This window comes from Pseudophryne corroboree, chromosome 3 (assembly GCF_028390025.1).
Source record: "Pseudophryne corroboree isolate aPseCor3 chromosome 3, aPseCor3.hap2, whole genome shotgun sequence".
NCBI lineage: Eukaryota > Metazoa > Chordata > Amphibia > Anura > Myobatrachidae > Pseudophryne > Pseudophryne corroboree.
The window spans coordinates 10,712,137-10,731,413 of NC_086446.1; the positions used below are offsets into that span (position 1 = coordinate 10,712,137).

The 19,277-nt window shown below is 46.5% G+C and overlaps 2 protein-coding genes across 2 annotated transcripts in view; one reads left to right on the forward strand and one right to left on the reverse strand.

Moving 5' to 3' along the window:
• The window catches only part of LOC135056941 (uncharacterized), a 205,817-nt gene that overhangs the window by 97,633 nt on the left and 88,907 nt on the right, over window positions 1-19,277 (forward strand). The window contains 2 exon segments of the mRNA XM_063962723.1: window positions 2,324-2,443; window positions 13,428-13,562. Coding sequence (XP_063818793.1) covers window positions 2,324-2,443; window positions 13,428-13,562 — 255 coding nt within the window.
• The window catches only part of LOC135056961 (oocyte zinc finger protein XlCOF6-like), a 64,078-nt gene continuing 50,694 nt past the window's right edge, over window positions 5,894-19,277 (reverse strand). Inside the window, exons 5-6 of the mRNA XM_063962758.1 lie at window positions 15,353-15,938; window positions 5,894-13,820 (exon numbers count right to left, since the gene is read on the reverse strand). Coding sequence (XP_063818828.1) covers window positions 12,007-13,820; window positions 15,353-15,938 — 2,400 coding nt within the window. The 3' untranslated portion in view covers window positions 5,894-12,006. The remainder of the gene's footprint in view (window positions 13,821-15,352; window positions 15,939-19,277) is intronic.

Genomic DNA, 19,277 nt, shown 5'->3' on the forward strand with positions numbered 1-19,277 from the left:
CCCAGAAGACATTTTATGGTGAAAAAAACACCAGTGGTATCTCAGAAGGCTTTGTGTCTCCAGCGTGGAATTACTGGGAATACTAAAGAATGAAAAAGTCCAGGTTCTGTCATCTGAGTTATGGTTTAATTTACTTTTGTTAACTCTTTTTCTTCGAAGTTCATAGGATCCACAGGGAGAACCTTGGGGTATGCTGGAGAAGACCAGGCCAGGGACCAAACGGTTAAGCTTTTTGAAGCTCCCAGGAAGCATTGGACCCTCTCTCCTCATACCCAAGCCACAGCTCAGGCTCTTCAGTTTTAGTTATCAAGCCCAAAGCAGGAGCTGGAGAGGAGAGAAAGAAAGATGGTTCACACAAAAAACACACTCTCACAACCAGGAGAAGGGTACTGGTGACCGAGATGAGTAACCTATTGAAGCCAGATGCCACAGGGTGGGCGCCCTGTGGATCCTATGAACCTTGAAGAAAAAGTTAACAAAGGTAAGTTTTACCATAACTCTTATTTTCTTCTTTAGGTTCCATAGGAATCCACAGGGATAACCTCGGGAATATCCCAAAGTAGTTGAAATAGGGAGGGAACGCTTATATGGTGGAAGGAGTACGTTGTGGCCAAATGATGCATCCTGAGAGGCAAACTTATCAAAAGGCATAGAACCTAAGCAATGTTTGGGCAGAAGACCACGTAGCTGCCTTGCATGGTTGTTCAGCAGATGTGCCATGATGGGCTGCCCACGAAGGTCCCACAGAGTTAGCAGAGACTGTACTTGTTACTGGAAGATCAGCTTGCGTGTAAGCCTGTGAGATGGTCATGTGGAGCTGAGCCACAGTTTGTTTGTTGGCTGGCCAGCCATGCTTGTGGAATCCATAGAGGACAAATAGTGAATCCGTTTTCCTAATGGAACTAGTACAATCCACGTAGATTTGCAGAGCATGGACCAAATCCTAGGAGGCTTCCCCCATGGAGAAGCCATGTGTATGGATGGCTGGAACAACAATTTCCACGTTGAGATGAAATCTGGATACCACATTGGGGAGGTATCCCTGTTTGGACCGTAGAACTGCCCTGTCATGGTGAGAAATAAAAAATGGGGAGCGGTAGGAAAGTGCTCCCAAGTCTGAGACTCTATGTGCTGAGACGATAGCAAGAAGAAAAAGGGTCTTAGCGGTCATCCATTTGAGGTCAACAGATTCCAATTGTTCAAAAGTAGACTGTTGAAGAGAATGGAGAATTAGCGACAAATCCCAGGGAGCCACCGGAGGGACAAAGGGAGGCTAAATTCAGAGTACTCCCTGATGGAAGGTACACACATCTGGCAATTAAGCAATCCGTCTCTAAAACCATACTGACAGAGCAGAGACTTGAGCCTTAAGAGAAGCACGGTGGAGGCCCAAGTCAAGACCTGCCTGCAGAAAGGCCAAGGAGTCTAGAAACCTGAAACAATAGAGGATCATAGTGTCATGGAGCGCACCAATGGAAGTAAGAGTGCCAGACGCGGTAACAGAAATGAGCTCTTGCTGGCTTCCATGCTCAGAGCATAATATGAATCACAGAGCTGCGGAATCCTTTATCCCTTAAGAGGCATGACTCAAGAACAAAGCCGTCAAAGACAGGCAAGCTAAGTCCGGGTGGAGGCAGGGACCTTGTGACAAGAGGTCCGGTTGTAGAGGAAGATGGGAATGGCACATCTATGGAAAGACTTTGAAGATCTGTGAACCATGCTAGAGCAATGAAGATCACCGTGCCGCCCTCTTCCTTGAATTTGCGTAGCACCCTGGGAAGGAGAGACACCGAAAGGAAGAGATATGACAGACAGAAGGGCAATCTGATTGTAAAGACGGCTGCGCCTGGGTCCCTTGTCTTGGACCCATACTTTTAAGTTGTGTCTGGAGGCTATGAGGCCAACTCCAGAAGACCCTGTCCACCATAAGCTGAAAGACTTCTGGATGTAGAGACCACTCTCTGGCATACACATCCTGGAAACTGAGAAAGTCTGCTTCCCAGTTAAGAACTCCTGGTGTGAACACCGCTGAGATGGCTGGCAGATGGAGTTCCACCCAGGCAAGAATTTGTGCCACTTCTGCCATTGTGGAGGCACTGCAAGTGCCGCCATGAAAGATTGAGGTAAGCCACTGCCGTGGCGTTGTCTGACTGGATCTAGACAGGAGAATCATGAAGAAGTTGTTCCAGGATGTTGATTGGGAGATGCCTTTCTGCTGGGGTCCAACGGCCCTGAAAGGAGTGACTGCTGGTGTGTGGAGGAAGGAAGATACTTTGTATTTGAGCATCTAGCAGGGCTTGAGATGTAACATCGTCTGGGACAGTATGAGGGAGGACTTGGCCCAGTTGATCAGACAACCATGACTCTGAAGGAATGTTATGGTTACCTGGAGATGATGGCTAAGAATCTATGGAGATTGTGCCACAACAAGAAGGTTGTCCAGGTAAGGGAGCAGCCATAACTGCCGTGAGTTTGGTAAATACCCGCAGGACTGTGGAAAGGTCAAAGGGCAGAGCTTGAATCTGGAAATGTTGATGGAGAACAGCAAACTGTAGGTACTGCTGGTGAGAGGGCGCTATAGGTATATGAAGGTAAGCGTCCTGTATGTCCAGTGAGACCATAAAGTCCCCCAGTCGCATAGCCAAGACAATGGAGTGGAGGGTTTCCATAAGAAACCAGGGTGCTTTGAGATATCTGTTCAGTAACTTGAGATTGAGTATGGGCCGATGAGACCAATAGGGTTTCTGGAACAAAAAGAGCGTTGAATAAAAGCCCTTGTCCATTGAGACGTGGGGACAGGAATTATCACGCCTGAATGTAGTAAGGAGTTGCACTTCCTGTACGCAGGCATCCATGGTGATCTGACGCCAAGAACAGGTGAACTGAAGTCGTCTGCTTCCTGCCCTGGTATCCCCCAGGAGGCCCGCCCCATCAGGCTGAGGGTTCATCCTCTGGTTTGGTGGCTGGACGCTGAGCAGCCCATGCCTATTTGGTTTTGGGTTTAGAGGCCTTTGTGGAATGTGACAATCTAGGGAAGGCTTAACCTCTGGCATTGCCCTGAGGACGAAAGGACCAAAAGGAAGAAATCTGAGGCCATGTTGAAGAGGCAGAGTGAAGGCAATCCGTTTTAGAGGCTGCGAGGTTAGTGACAATTTTGTCAAGTTCCGGTCTAAAAAGAAATTCACCTGCATAAGGGTAGTGCTTCCAGGGCCATCTTAGGGTCTAAGTCAGTCTTCCAGCAGTGAAGCTAAACAATACGGCGGGCCGCTACAGAGGTAGTCAAAGCCATGAAGGACAGGATGTTCTTATCTAAGGGCGCTTTCTCCAATGTTAAAGGCCGCATCCCTGATGTTAGCAATGTTTGACAGTTGTTCCTGGGTAGCCTCAGAGGGGAAACTTTTCTAGGGCATCAGCCCAATTTTCAATAGCCTTAGCCACCCAGGCCATAGCTGTGGCCGGCCTTGAAGTGGCTTCTGTAAGGGTGTATAAAGATGTAAGACACACATCGAGTTGTCTATCTGGTACATCCTACAGGGAAGACACGGTAGGGAGAGGTAAAGTTGCCACATGAGGACCCACAATAGGGGGATTTTGCCACTTAGTACAATCAGTAGCTGGAAGTGGATAAAAAGAACTTTGCCTTTTGGGTACATGGAATTTCTTGCTAGGAGTTTTCCACGCTTAGCCCATACCTTTATCGAAGTGGTCTGAGCGTAGGAATTCTGCCACCACTACTTTCTGGCGTTTTTCTGCCTTAGGTGCTGGTTCATTTTCTAATTGAAAGCAGCCACGTTAAATTTTGACTGACCCTCAGAGGGGGAATCAGCGTCTGAGAGGCCTGCATTATCCACGTCAATAGATAATTCCTCAGAATCTGAGAGTGGCGTAGATTGTGGATATCCGGTCACTAGGTCGACATGAGTTTTTCACAATTTTTTTCTTTTTTTGAACTCTTTCATACTTAATGATCCACGTGAACTATGATTGGGAATAGTAATCTGTGCCAAGCGCAGCAGTAGCGGAGCGAGGCACCTTGCCCAAAAGCATGGCGAGCGAACACTGTGCACTAATTGGGGTTCCCGGCCACTGTACGGAGAAAACTACACACACAAAATAAAAAACCTCATGTCAACCTTTTGACCTAGAACATGTCGACCTAGAAACCCTGTCGACCAATAGTGGCTGACCTAGACACTGTCAACCTAAGTGTGGCCGACCCTCCATACCACACCCAGATTGTGATGATGGCACAGTACGCTTAGTGGCAATAGCAGTAGGCGAGGATACCAGGCCCTGTAACATATGGTGAAAGGCCGCAGATGAGGCTGCGAGGCTCTGCAGAGGCAGGAAACATCCATCCAGGTGGGGCCGGTATAGGTTGATACATTTGTAGCGGCCGGCCCATAGGGGCAGCTATGTCCGGAGCTGCAATATGGTCAACAATTTTGGCAAGCATCTGTGTAAAAGAAGCCCACGGAGGCTCTTGTGCTAGAACTGGGGGGCAGATTGGCCCGGTGGAGCATAACAAGAGGCACACTGACTATCTTGTTAACACATCCTGAGGTGATAAACCTGCTGAACAGCTTTTACAGGACACCAGTGTAGGAGCCAGAGCCTGTTTAGGTCCTTTGCCTTTGTTAGACATAACTGCAAGGAGAGGTGCACACAATATGGCAATGTGCAGTGTGTAACATAGTATGTGACAAAATGTGTCCACAAGTACAGTATCTTGTAATGTGGATTACAGAAAACCCTGTACACACCAAGTATCTGAGGGTTACTGGAAGAAAAAAGGGATAGCTATATAAGAGTATAGCAAGAAAAGACCGACAGGAGACCTAGCATAAAGTCACATACAATGCAGAATTCACAATTAAACTGCAAGGGGCACTAAACTCAACTACACAGCTGGTCGGAAACAGCACTGGGTATAACCTGACTCCAGGGAGAGGTATACAGGGAGACTGGGCCCAGTGTTCCTGGAGACCTGCAGAGCTGAAAATGGCTGCCCAGCATATGTGAGGGAGTCAGGTGGAGAAGAAGCAGGCCAGTGCGGGAAGACCTCAGCAGAATAGCACACAGGACTAGGGGAGGGGCCGATGGGGAAGCGCTGACCTACCCTTGCTGACGTAAACCACCAGGTTCCCTGGCCTGTATAAATATCCCCAGCACCAGTTTAATTAGTCCTGGTGGTCTAGTGTAGTCCAAGGCCGTGGTTTGGGTACACATCAGTAAACCTCTACTCCAGGTATGTCAAACTCGTGGCCCTCCAACTGTTGTGAAACTACAAGTCCCAGTATGCTTTGCCAGCATACCTTCCACTGATCAGCTGGTAAAGCATGCTGGGACTTGTAGTTTCACAACATCTGAAAGACTATGAGTTTGACACGCCTGCTCTAGTCCGTCTCCTGGGACCCCGCCTTGCCTGTTCCCCATGCTCCAGTGGCAGTTCCGGGGTCTCCCGTGTGCCCTGCTAGCAAATCGTGTGCAGGGATGATGGCGCAGCAGCGTTGGCGTCCCAAGGACTGCCTAGCGCCGCTTGCTCAAAAAGGAAAAAGTGTAAAAATACAAAAAAAAATAAAATAAAAGTTCCAGAATGCAGCACCACTATAAACCGGAGACCAGCTCCTGCTGGCACCAAACAAAAAACTGAAGAGCCTGAGCTGTGGGCGGGGTGTGAGGGGAGAGACTCCAGTGTACCTTGGGAGCTTCAAAACGCTTAACTGTTCGGTGCCTAGCCTGGTCTCCACCAGCATACCCCAAGGTTATCCCTGTGGATACCTACGGACCCTGAAGAAGAAATACAGGTGCCAAAGGCAGTCTAGCACAGAAAGACCAACTCAGACTGGCACAAAAAAACAACAACTGAATAACCTTAGAAATTGTGAGTTAGGTGTTTAATACAGAATTTAAAGTGCCCACATTTCATTATTACCATTTATTTACATAGCATCTACAAATTCCTAATTCCATCACTCTTTACAGATGGAAACAAAACAGTAATAAAACAAGATTGAGTAAGAACAAACACAGAGGTCGGAGGGCCCTGCTCGCAAGCGGATATGCTATAGGGATTCCAATGGAGGTTCTATTCCTCAATGTTCCATAAGGGGGACAAACTGCATTCGCACGATAGACTCACATTGCTGCAAAGAGAATTTAAGGGTGTCCAGGACCCCAAATTATAATTATAACACATTGACGGGACTATGTATTAAATAAGACCCTGCATAACAAAGTGAATACATTATTAGTGTGGAGAGTGTCACCAATCTCTATCAGAATTAGGAAATCACAAGTCACCAGGCTTAGGTTGATCACACCTTCCAACCATGTCAATAAATTATTTAATTACATGTTAATATACTGGATGTCTGAAGCTTCCACTCTCCATCACTTGGCGTTTTTAATATACCTTTAAGAAGTACACACTTATTACATGTAATGATGTATATTTATAAAATGTGTGTAATAAGGAGATTTATGGTAAGAACTTACCATTGTTAAATCTCTTTCTGCGAGGTACACTGGATTCCACAGGGAATAACATCGGGGATGTCCTAAAGCAGTTCCTCATGGGAGGGGACGCACTGTAGCGGGCACAAGAACCCGGCGTCCAAAGGAAGCATCCTGGGTGGCGGAAGTATCGAAGGCATAGAACCTTATGAACGTGTTAATCGAGGACCATGTAGCTGCCTTGCACAATTGTTCTAGAGATGCGCCACGGTGGTCTGCCTGAGAAGGTCCAACAGACAGAGTAGAATGGGCCTTGATAATATCAGGAGCTGGAAGGCCCGCCTGCACATAAGCTTGTGCAATCACTATTCTAATCCATCTAGCCAAGGTCTGCTTATTACCAGGCCAGTCACGTTTGTGAAAACCAAAAAGAAAAAAGAGAGAATCAGATCTCCTAGGAGAGACGGTTCTTTTCACATAAATACGGAGAGCCTATACCACATCCAAAGACCGTTCCTAGGAGGACAAACCAGGAGAGGTAAAGGCCGGAACCACAATCTCTTGGTTAAGGTGGAAAGACGATACCACCTTAGGCAGATAACCAGGGCGAGTTCTAAGAACTGCACTGTCACAGTGAAAAATCAGAAAGGGCGACAGACACCCAAGGGTGGCACCCAAATCGGAAACCCTTCTAGCAGAGGCAATAGCCAGTTAAAATAAGACCTTAAGTGTAAGTCATTTAAAGTCCACAGACTCAAGAGGTTCAAACGGAGACTCTTGTAGGGCATCCAGAACAACCGACAAATCCCAAAGAGCCACAGGAGGAACATAGGGAGGTTGAATCCATAAAGGCAGAGTCGCATTTTTTCTCTGAAACCATACCGACAAGGCTGAAATATGAACCTTGAGGGAGGCCAGACGGAGGCCTAAGCCCAGGCCCTGTTGCAGAAAAGCCAAAAGTTTGGCAGCACTGAACTTGTATGCATCGTAATTCTTAGCCGCATACCAGGTGAAGTAGGAATTCCAGACCCTATAATAAATCCGAGCCGAAGCCGGTTTACGGCTTTCAACATTGTTTGAATAACCACTTCAGAAAATCCTTTGGCCCTCAGAACTGAAGCTTCAAGAGCCACGCCGTCAAAGTCAGTCGGGCCAGATCCTGGTAGACACAAGGGCTCTGAACGAGGTCTGGGCATTGTGGAAGTAGAAGAGGATGCGCTATCGAGAGACCCTGCAGGTCTGAGAACCAATGCCGTCTGGGCCACGCCGGAGCGATTAAAAGTAGCATTCCTCCTTCTTTCTTGAATTTCCTTATTACCGTGGGGAGGGGTGACACTGGAGGGAACACATACGGCAGCTGAAAGTTCAATGTAATTGCCAGCGCATCGACGAACGCCACTTGAGGATCCCTTGTCCTTGCTCTGAAGACTGGAACCTCATGATTGTGTTGAGACGCTATCAGGTCCACATCTGGTAGGCTCCACTTGTCCACTAGAAGTTGAAAGACTTCTAGATGAAGGCTCCACTCTCCAGCATGTACGTCCTGACAACTGAGGAAGTCCGCTTCCCAGTTGAGGACGCCAGGAATGAACACTGCCGATATGACTGGCAGATGGCATTCCACCCATAGAAGAATCTTTGACACTTCCATCATTGCCATGCGGCTTCGAGTGCCACCTTGATGATTTATGTACGCCACCGTGGTGGCGTTGTCTGACTGTACTTGAACAGGCCTGTTCTGTACTAGAGGTGCACTGAACACTGCTCTCAACTCCAGAATGTTTATTGGAAGGTGAGATTCCTCCCTGGTCCACAGACCCTGAAGAGAGAGTGTTGCTCCAACACCACAGACTGGCATCCATCGTTAAGAGGACCCAGTTAGAGATCCAGAAGGGACGACCCCTGCTCAATCGTTGATCCTGTAGCCACCAGCCCAGCGACAGGCGAACCTCTGGAGTCAAGGAGATAATACGAGTCCTGATCCGGTAAGGCAGGCCGTCCCATTTGGAAAGGATTAACCTCTGCAGAGGGCGAGAATGAAATTGAGCGTACTTTATCATGTCGAAAGCCAAAACCATGAGTTCTAGTACGTGCATCGCCTTGTGTATCGACACACGTGGGCGAGATCGGAAGCATCTTATCTTGTCCTGAAGTTTCAGGACATTCTCAGGAGACAAGAGCAACCGTTAGTTGTGTGTGTCCAATAATGCCCCCAGGTGCACCATGCTCTGAGCAGGGACCAGTGAGGATTTCTTTAAGTTGATGAGCCACCCGTGGGCCTGCAGGAATTGGACCGTCAGTTCCAGATGACAGAGGAGAACCTCTGGGGAGTTCACCAGGATCAACAAGTCATCCAGATACGGCAGGATCCTGATACCCTGACGGTGGAGCAGAGCAATCATGACCTTGGTGAAGATTCTCGGAGTCGTGGTCAGACCAAAAGGTAAGGCCTGGAATTGAAAATGTAGGTTTCCAATAGCAAACAGCAGGTATTGCTGATGCGACATGGCAATAGGTATATGTAGGTAAGCATTCTGTATGTCCAGGGATACCATATAGTTCATGGGCTCCAAGGCCAACAATAGAGCGAAGAGTTTCCATACGGAATTTAGATACCTTCACAAATTTGTTTAAAGACTTGAGGTTGAGAATGGGTCGGGAGGAACCATTCAGTTTCGGAACTAGGAACAGCGTTGAATAGTAACCCCTACCTCTCTGAGCCAGAGGCACCGGCACTATCACTCCTGTGTCCAGGAGGGATTGCACCACCAAATGGAGTTTTTGTTTTTACCGGATCCGTAGGGGTGTTTGTTGAGCAAAACTGACGAGGGGGACGTTTCTTGAAAGAGATGGCATATCCATGAGTGACGGCTTCCCTTACCCAGGCGTCTGAAGTGGTCTATAACCATATCTGGGCAAACCGTAGAAGTTGGCCTCCCAACCAGGAACGTTTAGGTTTGGGCTTAGAGGTTTTGGAAGTATAAGCCTGTTTTAGATACGCCTGACCTTTTGCTATACTTGGAGGTCGAAAAGGAAAGAAAGGTGGTACTTTTAGCCTTCAGAGCCGAAGGATTAGTACTCGGCAGACATGCAGTTTAACAGATGCTAAGTCAGCAACAATCTTGTTCAGCTCTTCCCCAAAAATTATGTCTCCCTTAAGGGGATCACCTCCAAAGTCCTTTTTGAGTCCAGATCCACAGACCAGTGCCGCAACCACAGAATCCGGCGAGCCAGAATGGACGTAGTAGACGCTTTGACTGCCAGGACACTGGCATCAGAGGCCACCTCCTTAATGTAATTAGAGGCTGTGATAATATATGAAAGACACTGTCTGACATTATAGGAAAAATTAGAAGGTAGCTCTGCTTCAACTTCTTGAACCCATGCTTCAATACCTTTAGCAGCCCAAGAAGCTGCTATAGTAGGTCTATGCAAAGCACCCGCAAGAGTATAAATAGACTTCAAGCAATGCTCCACACGCTTATCCGTCGGTTCCTTCCGAGAGGTGATGGTAGTGACAGGCAGAGTAGATGACCCCACCAGATGTGCGACATGTGAGTCCACCGGCGGCGGCGCTAACCAATTTTTACTTAACTCTGCAGCGAGGGGATAACGAGCTAGCATCTTTTTAGACAGGGAGAATTTCTTTCCTGGAGACTCCCAGGATTCCTGATGTATGTCATCTAAATGGTCAGAATATGGAAAAACTAATTTAGTAACCTTCTGACGCTTGAACTTATCGGGTTTCTTAGATGTATCTGGAGGTTCAGAATCATCATCAATCTGAAGAATTAGTTTGATAGCCTCCAAGAGGTCAGGAACATCCACCTGTGTAATAGATTCCCCATCAGAAACATCTGCATCAGTGTCTGAGGGGTCAGTGTATACGCCATCTTCATCGGATGAAGCATCCGATACATGCGTGGATTGTGAGGAAGTAATGGCCCGCTTAGATGACCCCTTGGTCCTAGGAGGGGCGAAGTTTAGGTTTTTGTTTAACCAAAGACAGATTTAATTGCTGCAACTGAGTTAACAGAGTATCTGCCCATGGCGGATTAACTGCAGGGACAATATGTGGCTGTAATGACACAGGAGGTCCCACAGGCGGCTCAAGTCTCGTCACTAGCATAGTCAGTAGATAAGAAAAAGCAGGCCAAGGTGGGTCTTGGTGTGCCACCTGTGCTGCAGACTGACTGTGGGGTATAGAACCCCCGGTACCTGGACCCTCAGCTGGAATATTTTCCTCAGATAAATCCGTGGCGTCCGCACTGCATAACAGAGGATTGGCCACAGACCTCCTGCACTGTGTAGCAGACATTATTGGGAAACGTAGCCTTAAGGCGTAACAGTACAATATAGCCAAATATATATATAACCCTGATGCACTTAACACCCTTCAGGGTACATAATATAGGGACAGCAATATCTGTGATACACGGAATAGGAACCACACAGCAGCTATTGGCACACACAGTCACATGTACAATGCAGAAGTTATTACGAACAATAAAACTGCACTAGACTAGCAATACTACATAAAGCTATGTATGTATACAGATATAACAATGCACAGTAAACACTGGATGTATATCACAGAATACTTGTACTAAATATCCCTGTAGTTATGCACTTGTTCTTAATGAACGCTGTCTTAATGACATGTAGAAAACTTAAGTGTCCTGTAAATGCACAGCGCTGATGAGACAGGTGGCTTTACAGAGGAGATATTGCCCAGCAGTCCCAGGATCAGCACAGCTCTGTGTTATGGCGCCCAAACACTGACAGGGAGTGAGGGAGAGATGCAGCTCCAGGGCGGGAACACCTGCTGCCGATGGCGCCTGGGGCTGGGGCTACAGGTCAGCGCCTTATCTCCTCTGCTGGACTTCACCACCAGGTACTACGGGGTCTATACTAAATGGATTTTAGTAAATCCGACCTGTGCCCCTTGCCCTGGTGGATATAGTGGGGTCCCTGCACTGCCACAGTGTCCATGCCAGCGGCACGGTCTGTCTCCGGAGACCGCGCCGGATAGCGATTTCGGCGGGTCTCACCTGGGGGATCCTCTTACCTCCTCCCTATGATGCGGCCACGCGATCCAGGAGAGCAGCGGCGGTGAGTGTGTCTGATGGAACCGGAGCACCTCCGCTCTAAGTACCCAGCAACCAGGGCGCGGGAGTATACAGCGCCGCTGGGGGAGGTGATTGAGCCGCAGCACGATATGTCAGACTGACATACAGTATAGCACTTTAAAGCGCTTATGCTGTGGCTCTTGAAGTCTTTCTTAAAAAAAAAAAAGCTCTTTTCAGGACTACCTAGCGCCGCTCTCCGTTAGCTGCACGCACTGCAGGCACCAACTTACAAACTGAGCTACAGTGCCTGGAGGCGGGGATACAGAGGCAGCGCTATGCATCCTGGGAATAGTTAAAGCTTTTAGCCTGTTGGTGCCTTGGATCAAGATCCAACTCTACACCCCGATGTTATTCACTGTGGAATACCAGTGTACCCTGCTGCAGAAAATAACAGTATTGCTGCAAACCTGATTCATATCCATTAGGTCATGGATTTCCTATGTATTTTCTGATGTTTAACAAGATCTGATTTCTGTGTAAAACATTTCCCACACTCAGAACATGGAAATGGCTTCTCACCTGTGTGTTGTCTTTGATGTCTAATAAGAGTTGATTTCACTGTAAAACATTTCCCACACTCAGAACATGAAAACGGCTTCTCACCTGTGTGACTTCTCTGATGTGAAACAAGATGTGAATTCTGTGTAAAACATTTCCCACACTCAGAGCATGGAAATGGCTTCTCACCTATGTGATTTCTGTGATGTCTAACAAGAGCCGATTTATATGCAAAGCATTTCCCACACTCCGTGCATGTAAATGGTTTCTCAACTGTGTGAGTTCTCTCATGTGCAACAAGGTTTGATTTCTGCGTAAAACATTTCCCACACTCAGAGCATGGAAATGGTTTCTGATCTGCGTGAGATCTCTCATGTGTAACAAGATGTGCTTTCTGTGTAAAACATTTCCCACACTCAGAGCATGGAAATGGCTTCTCACCTGTGTGACGTCTCTGATGAATAACAAGAACTGATTTCTGTAAAAAACATTTCCCACACTCAGAGCAGGTAAATAGCTTCTCACCTGTGTGATGTCTTTTGTGTCTACCAAGATCTGAATTCTGCTTAAAACATTTCCCACACTCAGAGCAGGTAAATGGCTTCTCACCTGTGTGAGTTCTCTGATGTTTCACAAGATCTGATTTAAATATAAAACATTTCCCACACTCAGAGCATGGAAATGGTTTTTCGCCTGTGTGATTTCTCTTATGTGTATCAAGATGCGATTTGTGTGTAAACAATTTCCCACACTCAGAACATGTAAATGGCCTCTCAACTGTGTGTTGTCTTTGATGTCTAACAAGAGTTGATTTCACTGTAAAACATTTCCCGCACTCGGAGCATGGAAACGGCTTCTCACCTGTGTGACTTCTCTGATGTGTAACAAGATGTGAATTCTGTGTAAAACATTCCCCACACTCAGAGCATGGAAATGGCTTCTCACCTGTGTGACGTCTCTGATGTATAACAAGAACTGATTTCTGTAAAAAACATTTCCCACACTCAGAGCAGGTAAACGGCTTCTCACCTGTGTGAGTCCGCAGATGTTTCACAAGATCGGATTTAAATATAAAACCTTTCCCACACTCAGAACATGAAAACGGCTTCTCACCTGTGTGACTTCTCTGATGTGCAACAAGACCTGATTTCTGTGTAAAACATTTTCCACACTCAGGGCATGGAAATGGCTTCTCGCCTGTGTGACTTTTGTTATGTGTAACAAGATGTGATTTGTGTGTAAAAAATTTCCCACACTCAGGGCATGGAAATGGCCTCTCACCTGTGTGTTGTCTTTGGTGTCTAACAAGAGTTGCTTTCACTGTAAAACATTTCCCACATTCAGAGCATGGAAACGGCCTCTCACCTGTGTGACTTCTCTGATGTGCAACAAGACCTGATTTATGTGTATAACATTTCCCACACTCAGAGCATGAAAATGGCTTCTCACCGGTGTGACTTTTCTGATGTAGAACAAGATGTGAGTTTGTTAGGAAACATTTCCCACACTCAGAGCAAGAAAATATGATATCCCCTCTATGAGCTGTAGTATGTGCAGCAATATCGGATCTATCAGGAGAACATTCCTCATACTCTGAGGGATCAGATAATAAATCTGACTGTATATTTAGGGTAATGGGGTTTTCTCCTGGAGGATCTTGTGTGATGTTTTCTTGCATTTTAGAATCTGCTGGCAATATTAGATATCGCTCAGGAGCTTTCCTGCTTGTGCATCCATCTGTGAAAAATAAAATAAATTTACTGAAAAAAATCTATATAAAAATCTATATCTATATAGCGCCAACATGGCATGTTTGCCGTCACACCTCTATGGGGCGTGAGGAATAAAACTGTGTACAAAATGTCCCGTTCAGGAATGGCAAATAGTGTTGAATGGAATTCTCCCTCACCGTACAGTATGAAACCAATATAAAATCAATTAAAAGGACAAAACAACGCTGTATTCTAAGTTGTTAGTTGCGCCGTCACAGCCTCTCCTACTCTTTGCTGTATTCTAATTTCATTCACATTTTCACACTATCACAATATTTTAGGCTTTGCAGCATTTTTAATGACAAGACTAGCGACAAGTAGTCTTGAATTATATAATTACATATGATAAAACAGTGACAGAAATCCGATGTGTCCCGTTAACCGCACAGAACGTGTTCCACAACTTCATGCTGATCCTAAATGTCTACCTTTGGGTTTGCGTAACAACCGTCATCATAGAATAACAATAACATTGATAAGGGGGTATTTGAAGTTGAGTAGTCTCCAATTCCAGGTAGAGCATACTTACAGTGGTCTTTGAAAGTATTTATCTACATCCTCATTAATCTGGGCAGTAAGATGTGGATTTCACTTAATAACTTTCCAAACTTGGGCAATGTGCTTAATAACAGGACAAGTGAAGTAAGTCACATGGCCTGTGATCTCACAGCTTCGCGTCACATGATACAACCAGATTGTACAAAAATTCATATGTAATAACATAGGCAGCTGTATGTAAATATATAGCTTACCTCAGAGAATGGAGAGAATGCAATAATTGCTGAGTAATATATATATAAAAATATCATTGCTATTAGCAAACAGGAAAGATGATAACATCGAAAAATAGTTCTCAGTACTATTTGTCATTGATAGAATGGTGATAACCCCATGTTCTAATACAGGAAATGCACCAAAGTCTGTGGTTAGGAGACTGGTCAGATCTCTGGGCTAGTAACACACAGTGACATGATGTGAGGGGTAGAGCAGGAGTATAAAAGGGGCTGATGGCTCCTGGTGTATGAGATACACCAGAGAGTGTGGGGAGGAGACTGGTCAGATCTCTGGGCTGGTAACACACAGTGACATGATGTGAGGGGTAGAGAAGGAGTATAATAGAGGCTGATGGCTCCTGATGTATGAGATACACCAGAGAGTGTGGGGAGGAGACTGGTCAGATCTCTGGGCTGGTAACACACAGTGACATGATGTGGGGAGAGAGCAGGAGTATAATAGGGGCTGATGGCTACTGATGTATGAGATACACCAGAGAGTGTGGGGAGGAGACTGGTCAGATCTCTGGGCTGGTAACACACAGTGACATGATGCGAGGGGAGAGCAGGAGTATAATAGCGGCAGATGGCTCCTGACTACCCCACTGGGCAAAAACATTTCCCTCATTAGTTTGTACTGACAGAGGAGTGTGTAGAATTGAATTGACTGAGCAAGGAGAATATGTGACTCTTTACTGTAATACTGTAAGTGTTTATTACTCACCTATGCTGATATCTGAACGGATTTCCTCCTCCTTACACTGCTGATCACCCCTCACATACGTCTCTTCTCCCTCTATATCTTCTGCCTTTATATCAGTCACATACGTCTCTTCTGCCTTCATATCAGTCACATACGTCTCTTCTTCTCCCTCTATATCTTCTGCCTTTATATCAGTCACATACATCTCTTCTGCCTTCATATCAGTCACATACGTCTCTTCTTCTCCCTCTGTATCTTCTTCCTTTACATCAGTCACATACGTCTCTCCTGCCTTCATATCAGTCACATACGTCTCTTCTTCTCCCTCTATATCTTCTGCCTTCATATCAGTCACATACGTCTCTTCTTCTCCCTCTGTATCTTCTGCCTTCATATCAGTCACATACGTATCTTCTTCTCCCTCTATATCTTCTGTCTTCATATTAATCACATACGTCTCTTCTTCTCCCTCTGTATCTTCTGCCTTCATATCAGTCACATACGTCTCTTCTTCTTCTCCCTCTGTATCTTCTGCCTTCATATCAGTCACATACGTCTCTTCTTCTCCCTCTATATCTTCCATCTTAATCATAGTCAGATCTTCACCCTAATTAACAAGTCAATAAAAGAATAATATCTAATCTCTATAACCTAGAATAAATAACATAATATCAAAAACATTTCCAGGATCAGCTCTTTCTCACCCAGGATGCCACCAAGACCATTATTCACTCACTGATTATTTCCAGACTGGATTACTGTAATCTCCTCTTATCTTGGCTCCTTGACAATTACCTCTTTCCACTCCAATCTATCCTCAATGCTGTAGCCCGGCTCATCTTCCTCACCAAACACACTACATCCTCCTCTCCTCTCCTACAAGACCTTCACTGGCTTCCCTCTTCGCTCTGCTAATGCACACAGACTCTCCTGTCTTCTGATTACTTCCTCCCACTCCTGCCTCCAAGATTTTTCACGTGCTGCTCCCTTTCTCTGGAATTCTTTACCTCTCCCCCTCAGACTCTCCACCTCTCTACAGAACTTCAAACGGGCTCTTAACACCCACTTCTTTACCAAACCCAGACAAATCTCATCCTAACCCTCTGTTCCATGCTCAGTCTACCCCATCTGTGTCACCCCTGTCTGCCCCTCCCCTTTAGAATGTAAGCTCTCACGAGCAGGGCCCTCTTCCCTCATGTGATTATCCTTTTCTTACTTTAATAGTCCTCAACTGCCCAAATCCTGCAGTTTTTTGGTCACCTTGAAACTTATCTCTATGTCGTTTACTGGTGTAGTTATGCTTAGTTATCCTGTACTTTTACTAATTTGTCTTCAACTGTAATTCACTGTTTTCCTGTTTTGATTATGTGCATATGTACTCTGTAATTGGGCGCTGCATAACCCTTGTGGCGCCATATAAAGGATAATAAGATTTTACTCACCGGTTAATCTATTTCTCGTAGTCCGTAGTGGATGCTGGGAACTCCGTAAGGACCATGGGGAATAGCGGCTCCGCAGGAGACTGGGCACAACTAAAAGAAAGCTTTTAGACTACCTGGTGTGCACTGGCTCCTCCCACTATGACCCTCCTCCAAGCCTCAGTTAGGATACTCTGCCCGGAAGAGCTGACACAATAAGGAAGGATTTTAAATCCCGAGTAAGACTCATACCAGCCACACCAATCACACCGTATAACTCGTGATACTATACCCAGTTAACAGTATGAACTATAACCTGAGCCTCTCAATAGATGGCTCACACCAATAACCCTTTAGTTAGGCAATAACTATATACAAGTATTGCAGACAATCCGCACTTGGGATGGGCGCCCAGCATCCACTACGGACTACGAGAAATAGATTTACCGGTGAGTAAAATCTTATTTTCTCTGACGTCCTAGTGGATGCTGGGAACTCCGTAAGGACCATGGGGATTATACCAAAGCTCCCAAACGGGCGGGAGAGTGCGGATGACTCTGCAGCACCGAATCAGAGAACTCAAGGTCCTCCCCAGTCAGGGTATCAAATTTGTAGAATTTAGCAAACGTGTTTGCCCCTGACCAAGTAGCAGCTCGGCAAAGTTGTAAAGCCGAGACCCCTCGGGCAGCCGCCCAAGATGAGCCCACTTTCCTCGTGGAATGGGCTTTTACTGATTTAGGATGCGGCAGTCCAGCCGCAGAATGCGCCAGCTGAATTGTACTACAAATCCAGCGAGCAATAGTCTGCTTAGAAGCAGGAGCACCCAGTTTGTTGGGTGCATACAGGATAAAAAGCGAGTCAGTTTTCCTGACTCCAGCCGTCCTGGAAACATAAATTTTCAAGGCCCTGACTACGTCCAGTAACTTGGAATCCTCCAAGTCCCTAGTAGCCGCAGGCACTACAATAGTTTGGTTCAAGTGAAAAGCTGATACCATCTTAGGGAGAAACTGGGGACGAGTCCTCAATTCTGCCCTATCCATATGGAAAATCAGATAAGGCTTTTACATGACAAAGCCGCCCATTCTGACACACGCCTGGCCGAAGCCAAGGCCAATAACATGACCACTTTCCACGTGAGATATTTCAGATCCACGGTTTTAAGTGGCTCAAACCAATATGATTTTAGGAAACCTCAACACCACGTTGAGATCCCAAGGTGCCACAGGAGGCACAAAAGGGGGGTGAATATGCAGCACTCCCTTTACAAATGTCTGAACTTCAGGCAGTGAAGCCAGTTCTTTCTGGAAGAAAATCGACAGAGCCGAAATCTGGACCTTAATGGAACCCAATTTTAGGCCCATAGTCACTCCTGACTGTAGGAATTGCAGAAAACGACCCAGCTGAAATTCCTCTGTTGGGGCCTTCCTGGCCTCACACCACGCAACATATTTTCGCCAAATACGGTGATAATGGTTTGCGGTTACTTCTTTCCTGGCTTTTATCAGCGTAGGAATGACTTCCTCCGGAATGCCCTTTTCCTTTAGGATCCGGTATTCAACCGCCATGCCGTCAAACGCAGCCGCGGTAAGTCTTGGAACAGACAGGGCCCCTGCTGTAGCAGATCCTGTCTGAGCGGTAGAGGCCATGGGTCCTCTGATATCATTTCTTGAAGTTCTGGGTACCAAGCCCTTCTTGGCCAATCCGAAACCACGAGTATCGTTCTTACTCCTCGTCCTCTTATTATTCTCAGTACCTTTGGTATGAGAGGCAGAGGAGGGAACACATAAACCGACTGGTACACCCACGATGTCACTAGAGCGTCCACAGCTATCGCCTGAGGGTCCCTTGACCTGGCGCAATATCTCTCTAGTTTTTTGTTTAGGCGGGACGCCATCATGTCCACCTGTGGCCTTTCCCAACGGTCTACCATCAGTTGGAAGACTTCTGGATGAAGTCCCCACTCTCCCGGGTGTAGGTCGTGTCTGCTGAGGAAGTCTGCTTCCCAGTTGTCCACTCCCGGAATGAACACTGCTGACAGTGCTAAGACGTGATTTTCCGCCCATCGGAGAATCCTTGTGGCTTCTGCCATCGCCATCCTGCTTCTTGTGCCGCCCTGTCGGTTTACATGGGCGACTGCCGTGATGTTGTCTGATTGGATCAGTACCGGCTGGTTTTGAAGCAGGGGCCTTGCCTGACTTAGGGCTTTGTAAATGGCCCTCAGTTCCAGAATATTTATGTGTAGGGACGACTCCTGACTTGACCAAAGTCCTCGGAAATTTCTCCCTGTGTGACTGCCCCCCAGCCTCGAAGGCTGGCATCCGTGGTCACCAGGACCCAGTCCTGTATGCCGAATCTGCGGCCCTCTTGAAGATGAGCACTCTGCAGCCACCACAGTAGAGATACCCTGGTCCTTGGAGACAGGGTTATCAGCCGATGCATCTGAAAATGCGATCCCGACCACTTGTCCAAGAGGTCCCACTGAAAAGTTCTTGCATGGAACCTGCTGAATGGAATTGCTTCGTAGGAAG